Below are 16397 nucleotides of genomic sequence, written 5' to 3' on the forward strand. Positions count from 1 at the left end.
ACAAAGGAGGCAGAGAAGGAAGAAGCCCAGGCCAGGTGGCTGGATGGGGAGGTTGCCCTTGGCTACCCACAAGTTTTAACAAAGCTGTGTTCACCCCATCCCCCTTTCCCTGGTGCCCCCGGATGGTTAGGTCAGGAAGGAAGAAGGACTACCAAGAAGCCTGGGCAAGGAAATGCCTCTTTATTGGTGCTGGAGTTGTTCCTGCGGGAGTCGAGCCACAGGCCCCTCTTTGGGACCCTCGCCCTCAGCTACTTCCTCCTGCGGGGGATACTCTGTCCCAAGGGCACCTCTTCTATCAGCTTCTGCAGAAAGAGAGAGAAGACGATGATGCTGGAAGGCTGGGACTCAGACACAGGCTGGAAAGGGGACTCCTAGAGAGTGGGGTCAGAGGCAAGGTTGGTGGGGAGGCTTTACCTGTAACAGGCGGGCGTGGTAGGTGGGGGCGTCCTCCCCAGGCAGTGCCTGGGGGCGCACGTGCAGGTAGCGCTCGGCAGCTGTCTCCAGTTCCTCCACTTCATACAGGGTGGCTGGGTCCAGTGAATGGGCGTTGATGAGGCTCACAAGATACTCTTTGTAGTGCGCCCTGGGGAGATGAAAGGGTAGAACATTTGTTCTGTTCGGCTGATTTTAACTGAGTGAGCCGAGAGCCGTGCTGGGCACTAGCGTACTCAGAAGAACCAGATGGACGCCCCTCACCTGTTGCTCTTGTAGGCACTTGCCAACCTGTGTGTGCTGCCTGCCGTGCCCTTGCCTGGAGGGCCCCCTCCCTCCCACTTCTCACAGGACCCACTTCTCTGCCCAGGCACACCCCCAGTTCTCCCCGCAACACCAAGCTCCATGCCCCGCCTGGCACTCACTGGCAGAGGCCAGCATAGCCAGCGGGAGTCTCCTTGCCACAGGCTTCGTCCCGGAACCCGTTGGGAACTTCCTTCTGCTCCATCACTCGACAGCCACCTAGGGGAAAGGGAAGGGACCCTTTGCCTGGTAGAGGCCACTGACCACAAAGGCCCAGGAGAACATGGGAGGCGGCCTCTGGGAAGAGGACTGAGGAGAGGAGTCCCTGCTCTAATGGGGGTGGGGCGGGGGGGGCATTGGGAAACAGATGCCACTATGCAGACCACTTGTGATACAGAAGCAGGGATCCGCTGTCCTTGCGTTTAGCTAAGCTCTTACAAGGCTAGCTTATTCTGTGAAGGTCTCACTCTATGTAGATGGTGAGAAGTGGGATACTTTAGAATCACATGCAACATCTTTTCTGTTGTCCTCACAGAACCTAAAACAGTGCAACTAGTAAGTCTCATTAAATAGGCATTGAGTTAATTAATGAATCACTATCCTTTGGGAATGGGAGAATAAAATTGGCATCAAGGTACCAGGTGCTTGAATGTGGCCTTACATAAAACAGCTGGGCTGTACGTTGGACACGAGCCCGCTTCACAGAGGAAGAAACAAGCCCGGGGAGGCTGACTCACCAAAGGACACAACAAGCAGGCACAGGACGGGCTCTGCATCCTGGTTCAACCCCACACCCAAGCCCCGCTTCATCCATCACATTGCGGAGGCCAGCCCCTCCTCCCAGGCCTGTCCCGACACTCACCTCCGGGCACTGCCCGGGCCCCCACTGGGGGTTCTGTGTTGAACATGACATTATTGTCCTGAGGGCAGAAGGATGGGAGTTAGTTTCCCTGGATGCCAACCTGCTGATTTCTCCACGTCTGACCTTTCCCTTCCTGCCACCCTACACCCTGCCTCCTCTCCTGGGCAGTTGGCAAACCAGCCAAGTTGGCCACCTGACCTGAAGTAGCTTTTGGAGCCGGACAGCAGACCAGTCCCGCAGGTAGAAGAGGCAGTCTCGGGGGTGGTGGCCGTGCAGGGACTTCTTCACCCTGCAGTTAGGGTCTGGACATTTCTGGTGGAAACCCAGATGGAAGAGGGGCAGTTGGAAACTGTTGGGGTCCTGGCCTCTCAGGAACCCCTGCATGAGGGGTATAGGGGTGGGGGACATGGAGACATTGGAGGGTCTGGAGCAAGCAGAAGAGGGGAGGGGACAGAGAGAGGTCCTTGACCTCACCCACCCTGGTCTCCTCTTCCCCTGGGCTGCTCCTCCACTGCCTCCGCCCCTCCTCATGGGAGCCCCACCCTGCTACCCCTTCCATCCCAGTCCTGGGGGCTCACATTCTTGGCGTAAAAGGCACTGTAGCAGCCACTGCAGAACTGGTGGCGGCACTGGGTGCAGTGAAAGTGCATGCAGCCTCCTCGGGCCAGTGCGTACGAGAACTTGCACTTGGGGCAGTCTGCAAGGGTCAGCAGGTCAGGGTCGGGGCTGCTCCTCAGGCCCCAGGAAGAGTGTCATTCTACGCAATGAGAGATTACTGGGCACCTTACCTATACCGTTTTCCTGAAGGTACATCGCCAAGCCCTGGGCTTGGTATTCTGGGTCATTGGTGCGTTTCCAGTTCTGGAAATCTTCACAGCTCCGGCCTCGGTGCTGCTCCTCCCACTGCCAGAAGGAAGCAAGCTTCCCATGAAAGCTCCATGCCAGGCCCTTCTTGCTGGCCACCCCACTCTATCCAGAGGGCCCTGACTCAGTGTACAGCTCTGCCATCCACCCTGTGCTCCAACACCAAACTGCAGGGCCAGCCTTGGTTCTCTCATCTCTTTACACCTGACACATTCACCAGCAAGTCTCATTTCTGTCACTCCAGCCCAGCTCCCCTTTTCTTTATCCCTACTCTGACCACCTTTACTCCAGGCCAGGTCAGGTCTCGCCTTGATTGCTTGCCTTGATGACCAGTCTCTCTGCCTCCACTCCTGCTCCGCTGTGGTTCAGCCTCCACCCGGCAGCCGGTGTGCCTCTGAATGCACACATCAGGCAGCTTCAACTGCACTGGGAGTGTTCTAGCTTGGAAGTTTGGAGGTATGGTGGCAGGTGTTCACTTTATTATTGTGTTTCATAAGACAGACGCAAATTTTTGGTATCAAATATTTAACCTTTTTTATGAAGAATAAACAGCCAATTTTATTGGGCTCACTCTGACTAGGAATCCATTCAAATATTCAACATTTTAAAGGTACATGAGAGCGCATAACCCCTTGTTCAGTCTTAGAATGAAAGGACCTGAGACTTCCCTGGTGGTCCAGTGCTTAAGACTCCACACTTCCACTGCAGAGGGCGCAAGTTCGATCCCTAACTGGGGAACTAAGATCTTACATGACCCATGGCACAGCCAAAACAGAGAATGAAAGGCCAATCCCCTCCTCGCTCGGCCTCATCATGACCTCTCCTGATCTGGCAGCCAGCTCCTCTCGGACCACCTGGCGCTCTCGCCCTTGCTCTTGAGGCCCCTGACATACAACACTTTTTTGGACTTTGGCCTTTCTGTGTTTTGTTCTTTCTCTCTCAAATATTTTGCGTAGTTGACTTTTAAATTGTCAGGCCTGAGCTTAAATTAAGCCATTTCATTTATTTCTAAATATTGATTTACTTTTGGCTTTGATGGGTCTTAGTTGTGGCAAGTTGCTGGGGCGCATAGGCTCAGATGCCTCAAAGCATGTGGGATCTTAGTCCCCCGGCCAGAGACTGAACCCCTGATTGCAGGGTGGATTCTTAACCACTGGACCACCAGGGAAGTTCCTAAATCAAGCCATTTTAGAGAAGACTTATTTAACCTCCCAATCCCATGTACCAGGTAGGTCCACTCTGTTATTCCTGACCTCAGATTCCTATTTGTTTTCTTCATAGAACACATGGTGATGTATATACTTCTGTTCTCGCTCCCTTCCTCAACCTTGCCCCCTCCCTCCCTTGCTAGTCTGTAAGCTCTTTGAGACCAGAGAGCTGGTCTGTTCTGTTCTGTAGCAAACCCCGAGTCTAACACAGCGCCTGCAGTGGCTCAGCAGGTATTCCCAAAGGTTAGACGTGCCTCACCTGGCGCTTACAGCGCACGCAGAAGGTCTGTTGACACTGGGGACATGTTGCTTCCAGCTGCTCACGCTCGTATATGAAGCCAAAGGAACACTGTGGGTGCAAGAGCATAAAGCTATCTAAGGCCTGACCACGTGCTACTCCCCACCCCTCCTTCCGGTCAGCAACTCTGGGCAGCCCACTGACCTGGGCACACCACAAGAACTTGGGGTCCCGCATGAGCACGCCCTCCGTCAGCTTCTTGTGGAACAGTGCATAGGCATCTGGCTCGAGGCTCTCTCGAAGCTGGGGACAGGATGCCAAAGTGGCGGGTGGGCAAGGCTCCTGTTCAAAGCCCAGGGCACCCCAAGTCCGAGGGACTGCCCTACCTGGATGTCGAGGATGGAGAAGTAGCCGAGCAGCTGGGTGTCATCGGTGAGGTCGGGGCGGCCACATCCAGGGCACGCCATATCTGTGATGTGCTTCTCCTTCAAGGCGATGGTGAAGTGCTGGCGGAAGCAGTCGGGGCAGATGGTGCACTCACAGGAGGTCAGGGACTGCATCTGGTGGAGGGGAGAGGATGGAAAGGGAGGGGTCAGAAGCTACAGCTGCCAGCCGGTGGGAGGAGCAGTGGCCTGGTGTCTGCTACAACTGGTCAGGCAACCTAAATGTCTGAAGACCTTCAGATGGAAAAAAAGCAGACAATGGTGAGACCTAATGTAAATGGAAGAAGACCCTCTAAAGGCATCCTCAGTCAATTAAAAGCAAACACATGATAACTGAATCACTCTTCTGTGCTGTACACCTGAAACTAGCACAACATTGTAAAACAACTACACTCCAATAGAAAATAAAATTTAAAAAAACCAAACATTAATTAAAAAGGAAAAAAGGGAGGGGGGGTATTCCCTGGTGGTCCAGTGGTTAGGATTCCACACTTCCACTGCTGAGCACCTGGATTCAATTCCTGGTTGGGGAACTGAGATCCTGTAAGCCATGTGGCATGGCCACAAAAAGCAAACATACAAACATCCTTGAAATGATAAAACTATAGCAATGGAGAACAGACTGCTGCTGCTGCTAAGTTGCTTCAATTGTGTCCGACTCTGTGCGACCCCATAGATGGCAGCCCACCAGGCTCCCTCATCCCTGGGATTCTCCAGGCAAGAACACTGGAGTGGATTGCCATTTCCTTCTCCAATGCATGAAAGGGAAAAGTGAAAGGGAAGTTGCTCAGTTGTGTCCAACTCTTAGCGACCCCATGGACTGCAGCCCACCAGGCTCCTCCATCCATGGGATTTTCCAGGCAAGAATACTGGAGCGGGGTGCCATTGCCTTCTCCGGGAGAACAGACTAGTGTTTGCTATATGACAGGAGGAGGGGAAGAAGGTTACAACTATAAAGCTGTAGCACAAGGGGGTTCTTTTGTGATATCTTGATTGTAGTGGTGGTTACATGAATCTACATGTGAGATAAAATTGCACACAAGTACACACATAAACCAGAAGAAATGTCAACAACCTCAGATATGCAGATGATACCTCTTTAATGGCAGAAAGTGAAGAGGAACTAGAGAGCCTTTTCATGAGTGAAAGAGGGGAGTGAAAAAGCCAGCTTAAAATGCAATATTAAAAAAACTAAGATCATGGCATCCGGTTGCATCACTTCATGGCAAATAGAAGGGGAAAAGGTGGAAGCAGTGACAGATTTCCTCTTCTTGGGTTCTAAAATCACTGTGGATGGTGACCACAGTCATGAAATTAGAAGATGATTGCTTCTCTGTCTATGAAAAACCTAGACAGTGTATTAAAAAGCAAAGACATCACTTTGCCAACAAAGGTCTGTAGAGTCAAAGCTATAGTCTTTCCAGTAGTCGTGTACAGATATGAGCTGGACCATAAGGAAGGCTGAGCACCAAAGACTTGATGTTTTTGAACTGTGGTGCTAGACAAGACTCTTGAGGGTGGGTCCCTTGGACAGCAAGGAGATCAAAGCAGTCAATCTTAAAGGAAATCAATCCTGAATACTCAATGGAAGGACTGATGCTAAAGCTGAAGCTCCAATACTTTGGCCACCTGATGTGAACAGCAGATTCATTGGAAAAGACCTTGATGCTGGGAAAGATTGAAGGCAGAAAGAGAAGAGGATGACAGAGGATGAGATGGTTGAATAGCATCACTGATTCAATGGACATGAACTTGGGCAAACTCTGGGAGATGGGTGAGGGACGGGGAGGCATGGTGTGCCATAGCCCATGGGGTTGCAAAGAGTTGGACACAACTTGGTGACTGAACAACAAACATACACATCCACGAACAAAATGAACAAGGTCTGCAGTCTAGCTAACATTGTACCAATATTTATTTCTTGGTCCTGACACTACACTACAATTATATAAGATATCACCATTGGGAGGTGGGTAGAGCACACAAGACTGTACTATTTTTACAACTTTCTGTGAACCTACAATTATTTTAAAATAAAAAGTAAAAACAAACAAACAAAAACACAGAGCCAGCCTAACTAACCTAGGCTGTATTTGGCCAAAGAACTGCCACTTCTGACCTAGAGTTAAGTTAGAAGGGGCTCAGGAGATAAGAGGGACCTATCCCTACCAAACGGGTATTTGATCATGACATTAAAGAATTACTGGTAATTTTTTTTGGCGTGACAGTGGCATTTGTGCTTGTATTTTCAAAGAGTTTTATCTTTTAGAGATAGATATGAAAATATTACAGGTGAACTATCTGATGTCTGAGATTTGCTTCAAAATAATCCTGTGTAGATAAGTAAAGATTGGCCATACATTAATAATGGTTGAAGCGTGATGATGAATACATAGTGGAGGGAGGGAGGCTGAATTTCTTATACAATTTTCTCTACTATTGCATACTTGAAATTTCCCATAATAGAACATTAAAAAGAAAAAGAGAGAGAGGTGGCCTATTCCTGCTCTCCGCTTCCCAGAAGCCTTCAGGGGCACATGGGCAACTGCAGAGCAAAAGACAACATGAGAGACAGGATCCAGGGTAGAGGGGAGGTCCAAAGGGAACAGAGCGATTCTAAGGCTGGAGGCAGTGGAGACTCACCCGGTTGCGGGGCAGGGCCCAGCCGCACACGGCACACTCCTGGGCAAGCAAGCGGCGCAGGAAGGCCCGGTCCTGGCTCTGCCTCACAGCCTCCACCACGTCCCCCAGCTCATAGTTCCTAGGTGTTTCCTGCAGCAGCGCCAGCGCCAGCTCTGCCCGGCCCCAGCTGGGGAGTGAGTGGACTGCCAAAAGCCGTCTGACCAGGCTCTGCAAGGCGATTCAGGCGGAGAGGGAAGAAGTGGCTGTCAGACCCCAGGGAGCCTACCCTTCAGCCTGCCCTCAGCCCTACTAAGTGGGCTCTTCACCTCCTTCCAGCACCTGCTTATCTGGCCCATCCCAGGAAGGGGTGGGCTCAGGGCCACTGTCCCAGAGGCGCTGATGGAAGGGCTCCAGGCGCTGGCGCTGTAGCTCAGTCAGGGCTCGTGCCACATCACCCCCATGTTGGAATAAGGCTTGAAGAGACCCTTCCTCAGGCTCAAAGCCCAGGGACCGGAGCTCCTGCACCTGTGAGTTGGGAGGGGCGAGCAGCAGTGAATCAGAGCGTGAGAGGCTCTTAGATCCACAGCCCTCAACCCTGCCTCACCTCCAGTACGGCTGCCATACCTTCCTCCGCCGGGTCCTCACACACTCTTCCACAGCTTCATCCAGGTTGCCATGACGATCCAGCCAGGCCTTCCGGGCCTCCTGACAGGAAAAGGCACCCAGCCCCGGGTCCCGCTGTCCAGCCAGCTCAGCCACCATCTCCAGCACGTACGGCAGCTCTGAGCGCAGCCACTGCAGGGGCACTTCGGTGCCCGAGTACTGCAGAGCTGAGAAGACCTCCTCTGGACAGGCGCCTCCAGCTTCCCCTTCCTAAGAAACAGCCCCGCTCAGATAGAGAGCCCATCAGGAAGGGCACACTCCATCCCCGCCTTGAAGAAGTGAAGTTGCTCAGTCGTGTCCTACTCTTTTTGACCCCATGGACTGTAGCCTACCAGGCTCCTCGGTCCATGGGATTTTCCAGGCAAGAGTACTGGAGTGGGTTGCCATTGCCTTCTCCAGGGGATCTTCCCAACCTGGGGATCGAACCTGGATCTCCCACATTGTAGGCAGATGCTTTACCGTCTGAGCCACCAGGGAAGCCCATCCACCCCCCTCCGCCTGAACCACAATGCTGACAGTGCTTGAGACCATGGCTCATGTGAGCAGTGCACAGTCTGATACCTGCCATGGGGGAAGGGTTCAGCAGCTGCTGCTGCCAATGACAGGTTTGGAGAACGCCCATCAATCAACTGCAGCCTTTCCCTTCCCCGACAAGCTCATCCCAGGCCCACGTCCTCACCCGGATCTTGATCACCAGCTGGAGTCCTTCTTCCCTCATCTTGTCTTGGCGCTGCTTCTCAAGGTCCCCGCAGGAACTAGTCACGGGGGCATGGAGGGGTCGTGGAGGCCCTGGTTCAGGGTGTCGCTCTTCCAAAGAGCTGGCATGGGGCTGGGGGGTCTGCTGTACTGGGACGGGGCTGCTGGTCCGATTGCACATAGCACATACCCAGCCAGGGCCTGAGTTGCAGAAGGTACAGTGAAGACAGTACCACACGGGAGTCTGGACAGAGGAAAGCATAGTATCCCCCTGCTGGAAAGACAAAAAGAATTATCCTATCAAAGGGTGGCTAAGGCTCAAAATGGAAATATAGGAAGCTTGGGGGAAGATACCGGGGAACTAAGGGAAAACAGAGGATGAAGAAGTAGAGAATGGCCTGTGGTAATAGATCTAAATAAAGAGATGAGAAGGCCAGGAACAAGATACCTGAAGGGGCTTCAGGCAAATGCCGGAATCCTGAGAATCCACCACCAAGCTGGGAGGCTGAGCCAGCCGAGGTCGCTCACATATGGCACACAGCACGGCCGCAGCCTCGTTCTCAAAGGTGCAGCTCTGGCAGGCCCAGTGACCCCGAGAAAGCTCAGGTTCCAGGCCCCCAGTTCCTTGCAGACCCTCGATTCCCGGACCCAAACCCTTACAGCCTCGGGGCCGATCACAGGCCGCACAAAGTACTGCCCAAGGTTCATTTAATAGGGCACAGGCAGAACAGGGCCAGAGCAGACGGGCACTTGCAGGATCGGGGGGAGAAAAAGAGCTGTCTCCCAGGGTCGGCCCGGAGGCTGGCTGAGGCCGTGGTGGAGCTGAGGCAGGTAGGCTGTAATGGATAAATAGAAATGGCCTGCTGAGGGGGTTGCCTAGGCCTCTTACCCATGGGCCCCCCTCATACCCTGCAGGACAGCACATGGCTCTGGCCTTTGCACATGTTATCCTCTCTGCCTGGAACACTCACACACTCATAGCCTATTCATCAGTGAAATGACAGCTTAAAGTTCAGGTCTGGCTGGTAAATATCTCAGCCTCACCCCTATTAGATGCTTAAAATACTGCCAACTGATTGAGCTGATCCTTCTGACGAGGGTGCATCCTCCCACTACCTATTCGCACACCATGACAATCTATTTTGCTATGACTGGTATGTATATCTTGCTTGGTATGTATGTCTATGATCTCCTGAAGGGCAGGAGCCAGCTGCTTGGCATCTATGAAACAGTCTTTAGCACAAAATCCAGCACACAGTAGACTCAAGGAATATTAAGTTCTCTCACTTTTGCTCCCACTCAGAAAAGAAGATCTCTCTCGCACCTGGGGTGGACGGCCTGAGGGGCTCCATGCAGGGTCTGGCGATGGTGATGTGCACGTTCTGGGTGTCCATGGAAGAGGCGATCACAAGTTAGACACAAGGCCTGTTTACAGGCTGAGCAGTGGAGCGTGCCTGGGGCAGAACCACAGAGGAAGCAGGGAGCAGGAGTGGAGCCTGGAGAACGGGAGACAAAGAAGAACAGAGTATCTTTCTAAAAAAGACCAGGTTACATTTGAATCAGCTGTGGAGGGAAACAAATCACAGACTACTTTTCAACACATCTTTCTACCCAAAGAAACAATCTTAATCTCTTTTTTAAAAGAAAGGGAGATAATCAAGAAGAAAGAGGAAATTTCTATCAACATGATCTACTAGCACTCCTTCCCCCTAATACATAACAATAATACCTGCAGCAGAGGGTATGGTGAGGGGGCCTGGAGCAATCTCTCTCAGTAAGGGGGCAAACTCTGAGAGCTGCAGTAGCTGAGGAAAAAGGACAGGGAATGAGTAAGGGCTTGGGGACACAGGCCCACAACAGGTTTCCTTTCTTCATCAGGCCCCAGAGCCCCATTCCTGCCTTCCTTACATCATCTTCAACCTTGTCTTTCAGCAGCTGCTCCAGTGCTTGCGGTTTTGGATGAGCATTCTGCAAACAAGATGAGAAGAGTTCCCACCTATAGCCTTAGAACAAGACCTTCCCTCAAAGCCGTGGTCCCCCAACATTCAGAGTGAAAAGAACAGAGAGATCCCAAGTTACTGTGGGGACTATGCCTGTGATTCAGCAGTATGAGAGTCCCCAGACTGGCTTTGTTGTTAGGCTAGTCTCCCCAGCCCTGGTGCTTAAGTCCTCAGGACTAGAGATATCTCACCTGTAACAACAGATTGAGCTCTGTCCGAAGCAGCAGTACTTCCAGTGTGACTGTAGCAACTTGCCGCTGATCCGGCTCCTCCTGCCTTTCAGGGAAGCTCAACCCATCTGGCTGCTCCTCTGTGTAGCCATACAATCGCAGAACATCCCGGCCCCCCTACCACACAGGCAAACCAGTCACCGCCCAGCAAGCCCCCTTCCCAATAGGGCTGGGACTTCTAGCCAATCCCCAGCCAAGGCTAAGTCCCATTAGTCCTACTCCCATTAGAGGCTCAGGGGCTTCACCTGCACAGCATCCACCGTAGAACGAAAGACAGGGTTATTAAACTTGACCCCGCGCCAGTACCGAGGCCTCTGAGAGCTTAGGAGGTTGCGGCCATATTTCTCCAGGATATTCAGGGCCGTGGAGAGAGTGTTGAGGTAGTTTCGGGGCTGGGAGCAGTCAGAGAGCAGAGAGCTGTGAGCCCCGGCCCAGCCTCAGGTCCTCTGTCCTCCTCCCGAGCCGGGGCGGGCCTCACCTCCCCATGAGCGTTGCAGCGGACCAGGCGCGCAGCATCCAGCTGCAGGTAACGGGCTTCTGGCGGCAGAGAGGTGCCCAGTAGCGGCCAGAGCTGCTCCTGTGTAAAGGCCTGCCCGGAATCCCTCCTCAGGGCGCTCGCCAGCTCCTCGCGGGCCTCCAGGAAGGCCCGCTTCTCCTCCTCCCCCGGCATCCTGAGAGAGGAGTCAGCCCCAGCCCGCTGCCAAACTGGACCGGGCGCAGGCTGTGCACGGCCCGAGCACCGCCCGGAGCGTCTGGGGTCTGGCTTCCCGGCCCGACCCTGGTCGGTGCGGACGCCCCGGGTCACTCAGGCCACGGTCACTCTTCGGCCCCGGGCCCCATGCCAGGGTTAGCGGGAACAGGAAGTACTAGGAAAGAGGGCGGGATTGAGACCCAAATTCAGGGGAACGGGCGGGGTTTAAACTGCAGATGGGGTGGGGCCAGGAAGTCAGGGGGCGTGACCATGAAGACCCAGCCAATTATAATGGTAAATAGTCCCTGGCTCCTCCCCCAGAGCGCCTAGGCAATAAACCTCGTTCTAGCTCGCTTCCCCTCTTTGGTCCAGGCTGGTTCCACCCTTCTCCGGGTAGCTCCCGGTGCGGGGTTACTTTATTCCCCTCAAAGTCCTCCTCTCTATCCGCACCCCACTGAGGAAATCCCACACAGCTGGGGACTCAACTCTGGCCAGCCTGAGCCCGTCAAGCCCCTCTGTCAGTCTTGAAGATAGAGCGCCCCCTCTCCTTCTTCCATATCCTCTATCCTGTCTCCCTCCTACTACTTCTCCCACTCACTCTGATCCCTCTCTGACCCTTGCCCGCAGTCAAGCCTTCCTGGGGGAGCCACACCACTGAGCACCCCCTTTCCCACTCTCCCACCCTTCTCATCCCTACCCCAACCCTGACTATTCTTGGGCGGTCCTTTCCCTTCCCTCTAAGCTTCTCCCCTTCGAGAGACAGCCCCTGTTCAATCTCCGCCTGTTCCACTTGTCCTAGCCCCTCCCCCGGGCAGCCCCTGGGCTTGTGACCAGTCAGCACCGCCTCTCCTACTCGCACAGGCTGAGAATGGCAGAGGGGCTCCCTGCCTTCCAGGGGGAGGGGGATAAGAAGGAAAGGGGCGGGGCTGAGGGGGGCGGGCCTGGACGTCGGGAGTGAAAGCGAAAGCCCAGGCGGCGAACTGGGGGACCGGAGATCTAGCAGCAACTGGAGCAGCATGGCCAAGCCTTGTGGGGTGCGCCTGAGCGGGGAAGCCCTCAAACAGGTAACGGCGGACCGGGAGGCCAGGAAGGGGCCGAGGAGCCCCTCTGAATGGAGGCCAGACTGGGTGCTCCGGGGGAACGAGGCCGCGCCAGAGAAATCTCCCAACCTCTCTAAGTGCTTTCACTTCTGCCCCGGGGGATTACAGATACCACCTGCTCTCTGGACTATCTGCACTGAGCATAGTTTTCCAGGGAAATCTGGCTTGTGGTGCGAAAGAACTGAGCCAAGTTGGAGGGCATCCCATTGAGGGTGGGATCTTACTCTGGACAACCGAGACCCTTAACCGACATCCGGGTACTGCTCTCTGTGCAGGTGGATGTCTTCAGGCAAAATCTTTTCCAGGAGGTAAGTAAATCTTCAGGATTCAAGCGATTTAACCCAGAATCTAAGGCCAATACTTGAGGGTTGCAACTTCTCAGATTGATCCCCAAACCCACCCTCGCCCCGTGCCCTGCTTTATCAAACCTCCACCCAAGATAAGCTCTTAATTGTTGATCTCTACTTTTACTTTGACCTCTCTTAAAACCGTCCTCAGTTCCGTCACTTCCTCTCCCTTCTTTTGGTGTGGAGGGAAAAGCCATGGCCCCAAAGTAGGAATGAATACCGCAATTCTTGGTTCTGCTGTGTCCCAGCTTGGGCAAGTCCCTTCACTTTTCAGGGCTTCAGTTCCCTCATTTGTAAATGTTACAGTCAATGATTTCCAAGGGCCCTTCCAGTCCCACTTCTCAGACATCTCACTGAATGTCTTCTGTGATTCTGACCGTTGCAATATAACCCACAGGCTGAGGAATTCCTCTACAGATTCTTGCCTCAGAAAATCATATACCTTAATCAGCTCTTGCAAGTAAGTAGTGTGAACTCCTCCTGCCCCATCCCAAGGCCTCTCTCCTCTTCATCCACTCTCTCTAGCTAACAACTGCATTCTGAATGCAGAATACAGTTGTAAGTGGTAGACTGGGAACATTAGAATAACATGAAGCCTGAGCCTAGGTTCCAAGGCAGAGGGCGGGTGTGATGTATGAAGGGAAGTCTGTGACCCAGGTTGAGGGGGAAGAGGCTGGGCAGCCCCTGACAGTGAGCTCTGTGCAGGAGGACTCCTTCAATGTGACTGACCTGAAATCTCTCCGGGCCCCACTGGACATCCCAATTCCAGACCCCCCACCCAAGGATGATGAGGTGAGGCACTCAGGGTGTAGGGCTCTGGCTATAAATGCAGTGTAAATGATGGCCCTCCAACCTCCATGACTTTTCTAAAGCTACTTTTCCCCTTTTTCCCTTAGATGGAAACAGATAAGCAGGAGAAGAAAGAAGGTAAGAGAGGAAGAGGTGGCTAGGGAAAGGGAAATGGCACATTGACTGCTGGATGAGAAAGGGTCTAAATCCCCTCTTTCTCACAGTCCCTAAGTGCGGCTTTCTCCCTGGGAATGAGAAGGTTCTGGCCTTGCTTGCCCTGGTTAAGCCAGAAGTCTGGACTCTCAAAGAAAAATGCATTCTGGTAAGCCTGGGAACTGGGGAACATAGAGAAGACAAGCAAGGCCAGGCCCTAGATACTCAAGTCCTTCATTCAGGAACCTATTCCCCAATTAGGAAGCTTTCTTCTGTGCCTTGTGTTTAGATACCTTTTGTTTATCACAATGGTGATCACATCCCCAAATCAGATGGTGCTGTATCCACCTCCATAACCTCTGAACCTACTGTTGTACCAGGTATGCAGCACAGGTGCTATGATATAGTGAGCTGGTTTAAGAACTTAGGCACTAGAGGGAGACTGCCTTGGTTCAAATCCTGACTCTATCATTACCTAGCTGGTTACTTAAAGTAAGTCACTTAGACATCCTGTGACTCAGTTTTTTCATCTGTTGAGTGGGTACAATAAGAATATTTACCTTGAAAGTTTGTTGTGAAGATTAAGTGAGATATATAATACATAGCACAGTGCCTGGCATATAATAAGTACTCAGTTAAATGTAGGTTTATTAGGAAGTAGCAGTAATAAGAACAGAGAGTTTGTTGAATGATTCCTACATGATATCTTTTAATGTAGGTTATCACATGGATCCAGCACCTGATCCCCAAAATTGAGGATGGAAATGACTTTGGGGTGGCAATCCAGGTAAGAAAGGGTATGTGAGGATGCTGAAAGCAGGGAGAGACTTGGAGAGAAAGGGACAGGAGCTGGACATGAACCAGGAGGAGGTGGGAGATAGTGAGCGAAGGAGGGAGATGAAGTGTTTTTTTTGCCTGTCATCTCTTGTCACCACAGGAAAAGGTGTTGGAGAGGGTAAATGCAGTCAAGACCAAAGTGGAAGCCTTCCAGACAACTATTTCCAAGTGAGAACAGTTGGAGGGCTAGTATGGGGGTCTGCAAGGACATTTATTTGGACATGCCCAAAGCTGAGCATGCCCATTGGGATGAAGCAGGGCTGTGGGAAGTGTCTGAGGGACTATCTCTCTCTCTCTCAGAATAGTCATTCCTGTGGTTATTCCTCTTGCTTCCGGCAGGTACTTCTCAGAACGTGGCGATGCTGTGGCCAAGGCATCTAAGGAGACCCATGTAGTAAGTACATAGTCTACCTGCCCTTTAGCTGAGGCTGGCTGGGGTGGGGGCGGGTGAGGAAGTGGGGATAGAGGTCCTCTTTGTCTTGTTTATGACCTTTCCAATGTGGAGTATATTAAGCCCAGGAAAACTGATTTGGGCTTCACAAACCTTGACCCCTTTCTCTGATCCTGTGTGATCCCATATCTTGGCTGAGAAGGGGCTCATTCTTCAAGTTACCTATTCCCTATATGAGGAAATGAGACTAATATCCCACCCTCCTATGGGACTGACTCAGCTTTGTTTCTCACATCTCAGATGGACTACCGGGCCCTGGTGCACGAACGAGATGAGGCAGTCTATGGGGACCTCAGGGCCATGGTGCTGGACCTGAGAGCCTTCTATGTGAGTCTGGAGTAAGCCCTTAAGGGAGGTGGATGAGGGAGGCAGGGGAAAGGCCAAGAAACCAACTGTTGTCCTCTGGCCTTCTTCCAGGCTGAGCTTTACCATATTATCAGCAGCAACCTGGAGAAAATTGTCAACCCAAAGGGTGAAGAGAAGCCATCTATGTACTGAGCCCAGGGTTAGAAGGGAAATAAATGACCTATACTTTGTGTAGATAACCTCTGGTGTGTGTCTTTCATTCAAAAAACATGTACTGTCACCTGGGCTTCTCTTGTGGCTCAGATGGTAAAGAATCTGCCTGCAATGTAGGAGACCCAGGTTTGATCCCTGGGTCAGGATGATCCCCTGGAGAAGAAAATGGCAATCTACTCCAGTATTCTTACAGTAGCCTCAAGACTTCTCCATCCATATAGCACTGATGATAAAATATCTAGGTTAATGATGAAAAGATTCTCCACAGTGAGGGACACCTAGAGAGGTTCACAGAGTTACATGGAGAAGAGAAGAGGGAGGAGGGAGATAGAGGTGACCAGGAGAAGAGGGAGAATCAAAAGGGGAGAGCACAGTCTAGCCAGTAATCAATTCCCTATTTGCTTTCCACAGTCTGGAACACTCAGAGAGGTTCACGGAGTTACACAGAGAAGAGAGGAGGGAGGAAAGAGATAGAGGTGACCAGGAGAGCAGGGGGAGTCAAAAGGAGAGAGACCAATCTAGCCAGTAATCAGTTCCCTAAGTGTTCTCCATAGCCCGGAACACCCAAAGAGATTCACAGAGTTAAGTAGAGAAGAGAAGGGGGAGGGAGGAGATAGAGGTGACCTGGGGGAGAAAAAGAAGAGTCAAAAGGGGAGAGAGCAATCAAGCCAGTAATCACACTCCTAAGTAAAAATGGGTACTGGAGATTGGATTCTTAAAGGTACAAAATTGATAACAAATACCAAAAAGCAAAGATTAAAAATCTAGAGTAGAGGTTAGACTCTCAAAAATACAATATTAAAAAAAAAAATCGCAAAAATTATAAAAAATATATATACAAAATATGCTTTAAAATAGGGTCTGTTTTTGCAAGCTAATAGGTTTTTTAAATGAAAATTAAAGGAGTAGTAACTTAAATTTTTTAAAAATTAAAAAAAATGATAATAGT

General features: G+C 51.8%; 2 protein-coding genes across 3 annotated transcripts; one reads left to right on the forward strand and one right to left on the reverse strand.

The window, feature by feature from the left end:
• Positions 1–158: 158 nt before the first annotated feature.
• RNF31 (ring finger protein 31) lies at positions 159–11450 on the reverse strand. 2 transcript variants are annotated; one of them, XM_055537000.1, is made up of 21 exons: positions 11040–11450; positions 10807–10953; positions 10523–10678; positions 10240–10299; positions 10061–10136; positions 9656–9827; positions 8780–9167; positions 8315–8605; positions 7597–7845; positions 7312–7497; positions 6994–7200; positions 4294–4467; positions 4112–4210; positions 3929–4018; positions 2386–2500; positions 2176–2294; positions 1796–1909; positions 1598–1655; positions 858–954; positions 415–583; positions 159–302 (listed from the first exon to the last, which is right to left on the reverse strand). In XM_055537000.1, the coding sequence occupies exons 1-21, from the start codon at positions 11229–11231 to the stop codon at positions 249–251; spliced, it is 3213 nt and encodes a 1070-aa protein (XP_055392975.1). In that variant the 5' UTR covers positions 11232–11450; the 3' UTR covers positions 159–248. The 2 variants fall into 2 exon arrangements, with proteins under 2 accessions (XP_055392975.1, XP_055392976.1); XM_055537001.1 differs by lacking the exons at positions 159–302; positions 415–583; positions 858–954; ... (2 more) ...; positions 2176–2294; positions 2386–2500 and adding an exon at positions 2534–2855.
• Positions 11451–11586: 136 nt separating this feature from the next.
• On the forward strand, positions 11587–15474 carry PSME2 (proteasome activator subunit 2). Its single transcript, XM_055537004.1, has 11 exons — positions 11587–12316; positions 12628–12660; positions 13097–13159; positions 13405–13491; positions 13596–13626; positions 13713–13810; positions 14360–14428; positions 14579–14646; positions 14818–14872; positions 15170–15256; positions 15347–15474. Exons 1-11 carry the CDS (start codon positions 12269–12271, stop codon positions 15425–15427), a joined length of 720 nt encoding a protein of 239 aa, XP_055392979.1. The 5' UTR covers positions 11587–12268; the 3' UTR covers positions 15428–15474.
• The last annotated feature ends 923 nt before the right edge of the window (positions 15475–16397 follow it).

This window comes from Bubalus kerabau, chromosome 10, assembly GCF_029407905.1.
Source record: "Bubalus kerabau isolate K-KA32 ecotype Philippines breed swamp buffalo chromosome 10, PCC_UOA_SB_1v2, whole genome shotgun sequence".
NCBI classification, from domain to species: domain Eukaryota; kingdom Metazoa; phylum Chordata; class Mammalia; order Artiodactyla; family Bovidae; genus Bubalus; species Bubalus kerabau.